Below are 11,587 nucleotides of genomic sequence, written 5' to 3'. Positions count from 1 at the left end.
TATCTCCACATCCACAGCTCGTTTACATCTGTTGCGACGTGAAGTTTTAGAGCAACTCGTTTTGCTGTTTTTTTGTTTGTTTTTATGTTTTCAATGTGAATGAGACATTTTATGCCATGCTACCTCCAGTGTTCCCTTTCACCTTGTTTGACTATTTTAATAGTTTGAACTTGGACTACATCGCTGCAAAAGGAAAAAAGTGATGGGTTCACAAAACGGATTAGCTGGAAGTCATAACCTAGTTTAGCAATCATAAAGAAAATGTTGCTTACATGGCAATAGAGAAATTTAACAGAAAAAAGAATATAAAGATCTATGCAGCATCAGGAGAAAATAAATGTAATTTATTTCTGCATTTCTAGACTCCCAAAGTACAAAAACCCCCAACTGCATTTAAGGACTGAAAAAAGTGAATTTGGACAATAAACTTCAAGTGTTTTATTTTAAACATTCTGGACCAAAGCAAGTTGTTAAAAAACCCAATTTGGTTGAGCTCGGACTCTTTTGTCTCATCTGTTCAAAGGACATTCTCCCAGAAGCTGGCAGGTAGATTTGAATTGCTAAACTGGAAACCATGGAAAATAAAACCTGGCAGTGTTTTAACATAAAAAATGTACCAATAATATTCCTTGTTCCTTTTGTTGCTCTATAAATAACTTGGGAGGTTTTACATTTTCAGCAAAATTTTCAGTTCTGTAATTTATTGAGTTATTATTGGTGACATACTATGGCAGATGTATGCTCACAATTCATATTCTCAATTCCTAATATCTAGTCATTGTTTTGCTCAGACTTTATACCAACACATTTAAGCTTCTCATCTTCCATTGTTTAGCCCCCTGAATGTGTTACATAAAATGCAGAGATGGTGACTGAAGAGAGATAAAGTTAACTTACTGAACTTTTGAGATTTTTCTCAACTCAGACATTTTATGAATAAAACTATTTATTTTCTCAGTGTTTCAGAAATTAAAACATTGAAACTTAATTGAAAACAATATATTTTAGATGGAAATGGGGTCAGGCAGGTTGGAAACAATATAGTCTTGTTCTGCAGAGAACTCTGGAGGCTGCCAGTGGCAGTCTATGATTGCATCGTACAGTTCTTCACTGAGGTCAATAAAGCTTCTGTTGGTCTCCACTACATCCACCACCAGGCTGGGATCTGCAACAAAACGACAAAGATCTGTGTTACAAACTGAACAGCCACCTCCCACTTCAGTTTTTATTAGGGCAACCAAGTCACACGCTGTTAATGCGTGTGACTAATATAAAAAGTTTAACGCATTAATATTGCATAGCAGAGATTAATCACATTACATATTTTGACCTAAAATCCTCTCCTATGGAGGGTTACCCAGTTAAAAGCAGTGCATTTTTACATGGTCTTGTACTCCATACAACAATGCAAAGTCACAAAGGTGAATAAATAAAGATGAGCGAGGATTTAGACTGATGTACTCAGTGGTAAATTTCACTTAAAAAAAAAAACAGCGGTCAGAGCGAGCATCCCCGTGTCCAGAGGACACCTCCATGCAACCATCTCAGCAAAGAATTCCATCCTCGGTTTCTTTGCACATATCTTTTCCCTCTTCCTGTCAAATGAGGTCCACTTATGGCAAAACAATTCATGAAAAAAAAAGTGATGAATGATTGGTTAATACTAAGGCAGAATGTAGCCTAAATATTATCCTTCCATCAAATCACAACCATCTTATAGTTAACATTTCTACATTACATTTAAACATAATGATCAATTACAGGACTGGTGTATCAGTAATTTGATTACATTTCTTAATCGATTGGCTGCACCAGTTTTTATACAAAGCAATCAGTTATGAGAAGCAGCCATTTTTATGTTTTCGTCAATATTAACCAAATTGTCTTTTTTTAGATGTAGAGCAATACAGGAGCCAGACAGAAGTTATCTCTATTTTGCAGCAGCAACAATATTGCTTTGATATTTTATATTGTTTTGACAGTTTTCTTGTGCCATCATTAACATTTCTAAATGTTAGAAATGAGACATATACACAGGGGAAGGATGCCAGTCAGACCTGGCAGCCCAAATGTATTGTGAGGGCCTGTGAGACGGAGCTTTAACTCCCATCTCCAAGAGAAATGGGAGATATTGATGGGTCCTGAAGAGGAGAGTGCATTGGATAGTCGGATCTCGGATTCAGGAAGAGCAGTGTGGTTTTTGTCCTGGTTGTGGAACATGACTCGTGTCAGAATCTGGTCAGCATTGCCGGCATCGGGCTGGTTTCCTGTGACAGTTGGACTCCACTAAGGCTGCCCTTTGTCACCGATTCTATTCATTGCTTTTGCGAATAGAATTTCTAAGTGCAGTCGAGGTGTTGAGGGGATCCATTTTGGTGGCTTCAGGATCGCATCTCAGCTTTTTACAGATGATGTGATCCTATTGGCTTCATCGGGTCACTGGAATTGTTTGCAGCCGAATGTGAAGTGGGTGGGATGGGGATCCGTGCCTGCAAGCCCAAGGTTATGGTCTTGAGCTGGAAAAGGACCAGATCAGATCATCTCCAGGTCAGGGATGATATCCTGCTCCAAGTGGAGGAGTTTAAGTATGTCAGGATCTTGTTCATAAATGAGGGAAGAATGGAGCGGGAGATTGACAGGCGTCAGCAGTGAAGCGGATGCTGCACCGGTCTGTCATGGTGAAGAAAGAGCCGAGTCAAAAAGCAAAGCTCTTGATTTACTGGTTGATCTACATTCCCACCCTCATCTATGGACAGGAGCTTTGGGTCATGACCGAAAGAACCAGGCCATAGATAAAAGCAGCCAATATGAATTTTCTCCGTAAGATGTCCGGGCTCTCCCTTAGAGATAGGGTGAAAACCTCAGTCATCCAGAAGTGACTCAAAGTAGAGCCGCTGCTCCTTCACATTGAGAGGAGCCAGTTGAGGTGGCTCAGGCATCTGGTTAGGATGTCCGAGGCATGTCCCACCAGGAGTAGGACAAGGAGAAGACTCAGGACACGCTGGAGGGACTATGACTCTTGGCTGGTCAGAAAACGCCTTGGGATGTGTTCCAGCTTCCTTAGGAGCTGAAACACAAGTGAGTGGGGAGAGGGAAGTCTGGGCCTCCCTACTTGGGGTGCTATGCCTGAAACCAGACTCTGAAAAAGTGGAAGAAGATGGATAAGAGAGGTATATACTTTCAGCCATGGTGAATTGTGTTGTCTGCCTTCTATTGGTGAGGGATTCTTGTGCTCACTCTTCACTCAGTCAAAAGATTCTACAATACAAAAATTTACCTTCAACTGCTTCTTCCTCTGGAACTGCTTCACTCTCCTGAAGCAGAAAAGGAGCACAAAACATCAGAATGGCCACTGTCTTTAAACAGTTGCTGTAGAAGTTGCTGAGCAGAGAGCTCACCTGCACTTGGGCATACTGTGAGTAGTCATACTGAGGATAAGTATAACCATACATTCCTGCAGTCTGATCATACCCCCATGAGGAGTAATACCCTGGATATGCTTGCTGCTGGTACTGGTCATACTGGTCGTAGCCATGTCTGTATCCTGAGCTGGACTGCCATGACGGTTTGCTTTCTGACTGCTGTTGCTGCAACTTGTTTCTTAAGCTGAGAGAGGGGGCAAAAAAGGGCAGATTGCTGAATTTCTCTGATAGGCATCGATTCTGCTCACGTATCCATCTGCACACTGATGTGGCTCATTTGGAAATGACTTACTTATTAGCAGCCAGGCTCAGCCTCAGAGGTTTGCCCCCAAGTCCCACAGCACCCTGACACTCATCCAATGCCCGCTTCTGAAGCCGCTCATCTGGGAACTGAACAAAGCCACAGCCCCTGACGTGAAATACAAGGGCAGAGGTCAGAATGTTATGAGAAAGGCACAAACATCACCATGAGTCCAATTGATCCTAAACAATATGCTGAGTATGAGTATACTGAAGATTTTAGAGTAGTAACTTCAGATGCACTCCTCAAGGGCCAGAGCACTGCAACTTTTAGTTGAATTCTTTGGTCTATATTTGAATTAAATGGCTAAACTGTCTCACAATCAGCATTCATGAAAAACACAGTGATAAAAACCAAACCTGAAGATGTTACTTATAATTAAATCAGAAATGGTTCAAGTCCATAGTTATTTTTTGTCTTGAGACACAGAAGACATCATTTTCTCACAGTATGTGAAACAAACTTTGCATAAAATAAATGCAGCTTTGTAAAAATGAGCAGTAAGATGGATTGGCAGCAGCATGACAAGCTGATTTTTTTTTGCACATAAATCAGTTCTGTGCTTCAGACATACTTAGAGTTCCCCATGCTGTCAAGGACCACTTTCCCACCACGGCAGGACGGGTAACGGTTATAAAAGAACTCATAAAGCATCCCATCATCCACCTCTGGTGTCAGGTCTCCCACAAATAGAGAAAACATCTGACTGAAGGAGAGGAAAAGGCAGCAAGACATCAGAAAGCATCCTTTGAGACTCATTCAATCTCTTAAGTTGTTTGATACTTTTAATGGACTCACCCAGCCTCCTGTTTCCCAAATGTGGCTCTGTTCAACTTAAATCTTGTAGGCTACATCAAAGACATATAATTACATTTTCAAAGGGATTTCCATCAAACAACACACAAAGGAAAATGTGTTCAGGAAACATTTCAAATACCGGACTGGCTCCTGGCATGGATTTCCCATTTACTTTGCGTAGACACCTTTCAGCTGTGGCCTCATCCGACATCTCTACGAAACAGTAACCCAAAGCCCCCCTGGGAGATGGAGAACTGTTAAACGTCAAAATGAAAGCACTGCAAATGCTAGCTGGCTGTGGGCTCAACACTTACCCTGTCATCTTGTTGCGAATGATTCGCACATTCACCACCTGTTCCCCCATTGTGGAAAAGGCTCTGGTGATGAACTTCTCATCCATGTAGGTCTCAAGCTGAAGTGAATAAAACAGAAATGCATTCCAGGAATTAATTATTTAGTCTGCTGAGCACCATTTTCCAAGTTCTGGTCTTTCACCACAACTTTCCATTTGATCAGTTAAAAGTAGCGCCAGAACATACATTAATAATGTATACTAATCATGATAGGCATACAATCAATATCACTAGATACTGATTGTGTGATATGGTAGATATTAGATATACAAATAAAAAAAATAAAATAAAAATCACTGAACGGTTTAGTACCACAATATATCAAAGATTTGCTGTTGTATCAATTTTCCAGACCTCTCAGGTCTTCTGGTTCTGGTTCTGCTCTGCATCTCCAGAACCAAACAAGGAGAAGCAGCATTCAGCTTCTATCCACAACAAATCTGGAATCAACTTCCAGAAATCTGTAAAACAGCTGAAACACTGACTTCCTTTAAATCTCAACTAAAAACCCGCGTGTTTAGTTTTATTTGAAACATAACCAGTTACGAATTTAATGATGGCACTTGACTGAATATATTGTTTTGATTATTGATTCTATGTTGCATGACTTTGTGTTTGTTAAGATGTAAAGCACTTTGAAATGCCTTGCTGCTGAAATGCGCTATACAAATAAAATTTGATTGATTCAATCAAGCCTTTCACAGCATTGTGAAGAATGCTGTGCATTCCCCAGAAAATACTTTAGCCACTCAGTCTCTCAGTCAACTAAGCAAGGTTGGTGGCATCAACCACCTCATTCGCTCTTTGGTTACCGAGCAACAACCTGCTTGAGTAACTTGTGCAGCGGCAGCTTGCCACCGTGCCTCATAACTGTTAACATTTTTTTTTTAAACGACAAACGCGCTAGTAAAAACTGGATAAAACAGAAAAGGTTATGCCACCAGTTTGGCAGTATTTAAGATATTTAAAACAAAAAATGTAATTATTGATAGATAATTATGAATTGACTAATACAAAAAAACTTATATTGTAACAAGGTTTTCAGCCGTATCGGCCAGCCCTAAATGAAACTGGTTCCAGTCTTTTTACACAGACTGGACACTTATTAACGGGTTTACAGAAAAGACAAAAATGTAGAATAAAAAGTCATAGCTGACTCCATTATAACAAAAATATTGAATTCTTCCCGTTTCAAAGGATGATTAGAAAATTGTTATGCAACAACTTAACATCGTTTTCAAAATTTTACATTTTCAAAATATAAAATTCTCAAGATGGAACTTAAGTCTCGTCTTCCTTTTATATGCATATAAAATAAAGACATAGGAATTGTTCTGCAATTTACTTCTCAAACAAATCCTTGCAAAAAAAAATTAATACTACATATAGTGGGGCAAAAAAGTATTTAGTCAGCCACCAATTGTGCAAGTTCTCCCACTTAAAAAGATGAGGGAGGCCTGTAATTGTCTTCATTGATATACCTCAACTATGAGAGACAAAAGAAGAAAAAAAAATTCTGAAAATCACATTGTCTGATTTTTAAAGAATTTATTTGCAAAACATGGTGGGAAATAAGTATTTGGTCTATAACAAAAGTTCATCTCAATACTTTGTTATATACCATTTGTTGGCAATGACAGAGATCAAATGTTTCCTGTAAGTCTTCACAAACTTTTCACACTCTGTTGCTGGTATTTTGGTCCATTCCTCCATGCAGATCTCCTCTAGAGCAGTGATGTTCTGGGGCTGTCGCTGGGCAACACAGACTTTCAACTCCCTCCAAAGATTTTCTATGGGTTGAGATCTGGAGCCTGGGTAGGCCACTCCAGGACCTTGAAATGCTTCTGTCGAAGCCACTCCTTTGTGTTTGGGATCATTGTCATGCTGAAAGACCCAGCCACGTTTGATCTTCAATGCCCTTACTGATGGAAGGAGGTTTTCACTCAAAATGTGACGATACATAGCCCCATTCATTCTTTCCTTTACACGGATCAGTCGTCCTGGTCCCTTAGCAGAAAAACATCCCCAAAGCATGATGTTTCCACCGCCATGCTTCACAGTGGGTATGGTGTTCTTTGGATGCAACGCAGCATCCTTTCTCCTCCAAACATGACGACTAGAGTTTTTACCAAAAAGTTCCTATTTTGGTTTCATCTGACCATATGATAATTCTCCCAGTCATCTTCTGGATCATACAAATGCTCTCTAGCAAACTTGAGACGGTCCTTGACATGTACTGGCTTAAGCAGGGGGACGAGTCCCTGGCGGCATAGTGCGTTACTGAAGGTAGCCTTTGTTACTTTGGTCCCAGCTCTCTGCAGGTCATTCACTAAGTTCCCCCGTGTGGTTCTGGGATTTTTGCTCACCGTTCTTGTGATCATTTTGACCCCACGGGGTGAGATCTTGCGCGGAGCCCCAGATAGAGGTCTTGTATGTGTTCCATTTTCTAATAATTGATCCCACAGTTGATTTCTTCACACCAAGCTGTTAACCTATTGCAGATTCAGTCTTCCCAGCCTGGTGCAGGTCTATAATTTTGTTTCGGGAGTCCTTTGACAGCTCTCTAGTTTTGGCCATGGTGGAGTATAGAGTGTGACTGTTTGAGGTTGTGGACAGGTGTCTTTTATACTGATAACGAGTTCAAACAGGTGCCATTAATACAGATAAGGAGTGGACGTCAGAGGAGCCTCTTACAGAAGAAGTTACAGGTCTGAGACCCAGAAATCTTGCTTGTTTGTAGCTGACCAAATACTTATTTTCCACCATATTTTGTAAATAAATTTTTAAAAAATCAGACAATGTGATTTTCTGAATTTTTTTTCTTCTTTTGTCTCTCATAGTTGAGGTATATCAATGAAGACAATTACAGGCCTCCCTCATCTTTTTAAGTGGGAGAACTTGCACAATTGGTGGTTGACTAAATACTTTTTTTCCCCACTGTATACTGCAAACACATGAACAAGAACATATAAAAGCAATTGAGACATGGGTGAAAAAAAAGTTGAACAAATATTTTTGGTCCTATTTTGCAATTCTATCACAAGCAGAGTGGTGAAAATACTCAGACCTCATACTGATGCAAACTGGTGAAGTTTCAGTGAAAGGTCTACCTCAGAATTAGACCTTTTAAAGGGCAACCTGGCAATGATATGCAGCATCATAAAACTAAACTGTTATAAACATACAAATAACATCCACAAAAACAAGTGTTAAATGAGTGCATACAAATGAATGGTTTTTGTTTCTATTGCAAGTTTTACACAAACTACATTGCGATATACATTGCTACCACCATCCATAATAAAAAAATAGCGTGATACAAATTTTATGCCAAATCACATATCTCTACTGTCTAACACTCGTTTTCCTCATTCACTGTAGGTTCAGTCAAAGTCATGGAGCTTCCTTTGACCACTGATGTTTTGCTTCTGACTCCACCTTAGCAGGAACAGTTCTTTTGCTGTTAATTTTATAATAAAGAATCTCTGGATCAGTCTGAGTTTGCCACTCACTCACAGTTTAAGCTATAAAGCTAATCAGTCTGTTCACAAACCCTTTCTTTGTCTGGGTAATAGACTAAATATGATGGGCTGTTTTTCTCCAAGAAGCCCTTATCACACCTTTGAGCTAACATTTTCCTGTTTTGTTTATATGCATAACACACTGATCCAAACTCCTTCATTTTACAAAGATAAGGCTTCTTTCCTGTCAGCATATTGCATGCAGTTTTCTCCAAACCACTGTTAAGACACTTGTTGCAAACAACTGCAGAAGTCATTACAGCATAAGTCCATAATTCTTTGGATAGGTCACTTTCTATCAACATACATTGCCATAAGTGTTCTCCAGCTTCGTTGAGCTACTCCATTTTGGTAAGGTGAGTAAGGTGCAGATGTCTCATGTCAAAGAGAATTTTTACACGGTAAAGCCTGAAAATCCTTTAACATGAACTCTGGGCCATTATCTGACCTAATTAACCTTATTTTCCATAGGGGGCAACATCTGCAATAAACCTCTTGTTAGGTTTAACTATGTTACTTTTCACTTTCAGAAAGTAAGACAAATATTGCACGTGAATAGTAAACAATAAATGCTTGTGTATACTTAAACCCATCTTTTGCAGCAGACTCAATAGGACCAGCTAAGTCTGAATACATTAGTTCAGGAGTTTTTTTTGGTTTTGCAACAGCTTGCCTACTTCTCCTGTGAGTAAATTTCCCTTTAATACAGGTTTCACATTTTAAGATAGCTTTATCAACTTTCCCTTTAATTTTTATGTCTTTCACAATGTTTTCTAGTTTGAATACAGTTAAAAATGATATTGACCCAGAATCTTATCCATCTCCTGAATGTCATGACAACCCAGCATTACATCATTCTGTCCATCACCACCATGGACGGGTCCTTCAGGCGCTCTCGCGGCTTCCCCCATCAGAGTTCTGCGGAGTGCAGGTGGAGGTAGGTACGAGACAGGCAGCTCTTCATTACTTTTTTTTAGTTGGGGTCATAATTTTCTAGTTCAATATTTAACAAAATACTATAAAAACATTTAACATCTACAAATATAATTTATAAAGTTTTATTATTTTTGGGCTGGAAAAATATGACCCTATGAGTGGGAGCTGCGCCAGTTGGTGTTCCTGGCTGACCACACAGTCATGACACTAACTGTGTCTTTTGTTTTTCAGCTGAGGGGACACTCGCAGACAGTGACGTTTTGAAGATTTGTCTTTTTTTTAATCATTCTAGGTGGGTTCTAATTATTAAAACACATGTATACATATATATCAGTATATATATAAATGTTTTCTAAATGTTATAACTTAACTGCAATGGCAGTTATCTGTTATTTTGGAATGAGAATGTTTTGTTTTGATTTTGAGAAATTGTTAACTGTTCGATTTAAACCAGTGCTTCTCAAATAGTGGGGCGGGCCCCCTTTGGGGGGCGCGTGTGATCCTGGGGAACAGGCTTTTTTTTTGGCCGAACTAGTATAAAGTGTAATTGCGCACAGTAGGCGGCAGTGGCGCTCTCATTGTTACTTCTGTCACGTTTGCGACAGTGCAACATTTTACGACTTAGAAGACAACAGGTTTGCCTTGGTTAGCAGTGTTAAGTCAACAAAAAGCTCCGACTGCGTTCTGTCTCTGGCCTCCGTTATTCAACAACCCCCAACATGAAAAAATTTTTCACAGGGATGAAAAGAAAAGCGGAGAGAGACAAAGATAATGAGACAACAGAAAGTCAACCGAAAGCTAAGAAGAGGAAATACGACGAAGCGTATTTAGCGCTTGGCTTCACTGTGACTACAGTTGGAGAGGAAAGACCGCTGTGTTTGCTGTGTCCAAAATGCTCGCAGCGGACAGCATGAAGCCAAATAAATTAGCGCGTCACTTAAATACGTTACATCCCAATCACGCCGATAAGCCGCTAGAGTTTTTTTCAGCGAAAAAATGTTAATAAGGAAAAAAATGTTATGCAGAGATGGATAGTCACGGTGGGGAATGGGGGGCGCGAATAGTTTTCTTCTTGCTAGGGGGGGCGTAACGGAAAATAATTGAGAAGCACTGATTTAAACTATACGATCACACACACACAAAAAAATTTAATAAAGAATTCTGCGGAGTGCTGGTGGAGCTGAGGGGCCACTCGCAGGCAGTGACGTTTTGAAGATTTGTCTTCAAAACTTCAAAAGGTTTTTAATCATTCTGGAGAACGTTACACAAGCAACTCACGCAACGGATACTTGAAAACCAATTCTAATATTTTCTGATCAATGCTGGTTACAAAAAGCAGAAACTAGCAGGTTTTTGTTTTTTTAAAAAAGGCATTTGCGTAGCCACCTACAATTTAGAATCTGGCCACCAGTTAATCCATAACACCGGATGTGAACTACCTATAGAGAACATTTAAACAGCGCTTTATATTGAAATAAACACACATTGTTTTCTCTCTAACCACAAGTGAAACAAGTGTGGGAGAGATTCAATCGCGAAGTAGTTCAAGTTACTGCTAGTAAAATGATGCTAAGTTTCTATTGTCCGCATGGAACTCAAGCTCTGATAACTGCTAGATGCTGTTTACACGGAAACAAAATAGAACAGCTGTAAACTCACGTTCCCCATCCATAATGTGCTCATGATGCAATCCGCAGGAATTTCCCTCAGAACAAAGATTCTCAACTGGAATAACTCACGCTGAAAAATAGACGCTGCTAACACACAGCTCCACTCGTGAAAGACTTCCTTCTTCTTGGCCTTTATTGGGACCAAAAAAAACAACGTTTGGTATGCCTTACTGCCACCTACTGGCATGTAATGTCGCTCAAAACGTGCTGGCGCCTCCCCAGCTGCGTTCCGGGCGAGAGGCGGGGTCACCTTGACAGGTCGCCAGTCTGTCGCAGAAACCTAATTATAATTTGAATATATATATATATATGTATATTTGTTTAAATGTAAAAGAAAACACATTAATCATGCTGGTTTAAATGTTGTCTGACATGTTCTGGCATACTTTATTTTTTGTTTCTTGTGGAAGAACAAAAACTTAAACAATATTTAAGACATTCATCTGATGCTGTTGATTCCAAAATAATGCTTAACCAGAAATCTCATGCTAAAGACAAAGCAGCAGACATTTTTGTCTTTTCTTTCCTCTTGTAAAAGTTCTAAATTAATATTTAGTAAGCATATGGAGAAATGTTTAGTAATCTA

At 39.5% G+C, this 11,587-nt stretch overlaps 1 protein-coding gene across 4 annotated transcripts; it reads right to left on the bottom strand.

Annotated features, from left to right (window-relative positions):
• Positions 1 to 423: 423 nt before the first annotated feature.
• LOC129352771 (tRNA selenocysteine 1-associated protein 1-like) lies at positions 424 to 11,172 on the bottom strand. Of its 4 annotated transcripts, none has more exons than XM_055021885.1 (9): positions 11,071 to 11,172; positions 4,836 to 4,933; positions 4,661 to 4,775; positions 4,522 to 4,571; positions 4,298 to 4,429; positions 3,715 to 3,831; positions 3,399 to 3,606; positions 3,278 to 3,314; positions 424 to 1,165 (listed from the first exon to the last, which is right to left on the bottom strand). In XM_055021885.1, exons 2-9 carry the CDS (start codon positions 4,919 to 4,921, stop codon positions 1,005 to 1,007), a joined length of 906 nt encoding a protein of 301 aa, XP_054877860.1. In that variant the 5' UTR covers positions 4,922 to 4,933; positions 11,071 to 11,172; the 3' UTR covers positions 424 to 1,004. The 4 variants fall into 4 exon arrangements, with proteins under 4 accessions (XP_054877860.1, XP_054877861.1, XP_054877858.1 ...); XM_055021886.1 differs by having other exon boundaries at positions 4,661 to 4,760; XM_055021883.1 differs by having other exon boundaries at positions 10,991 to 11,146.
• Between the last annotated feature and the right edge of the window lie 415 nt (positions 11,173 to 11,587).

The sequence above is a fragment of the Poeciliopsis prolifica genome, unplaced genomic scaffold (genome assembly GCF_027474105.1).
Source record: "Poeciliopsis prolifica strain line A6 unplaced genomic scaffold, Auburn_PproV2 SCAFFOLD080, whole genome shotgun sequence".
NCBI lineage: Eukaryota > Metazoa > Chordata > Actinopteri > Cyprinodontiformes > Poeciliidae > Poeciliopsis > Poeciliopsis prolifica.
The sequence above is the reverse complement of the archived record's forward strand: the minus strand, read 5'-3'. Positions and strand labels throughout refer to the sequence as shown.

Excerpts from the sequence above, each read along its gene's own strand:
- LOC129352771 (XM_055021883.1), bottom strand. The coding sequence starts at position 11,014 with ATGAGCACATTATGGATGGGGAAC. Across the intron at positions 4,934-10,990 it reads GCACATTATGGATGGGGAAC|CTTGAGACCTACATGGATGA; the intron begins GTGAGTTTACAG and ends TATTCACTTCAG. Across the intron at positions 4,430-4,521 it reads TTTGGGAAACAGGAGGCTGG|TCAGATGTTTTCTCTATTTG; the intron begins GTGAGTCCATTA and ends CCTCTCCTTCAG.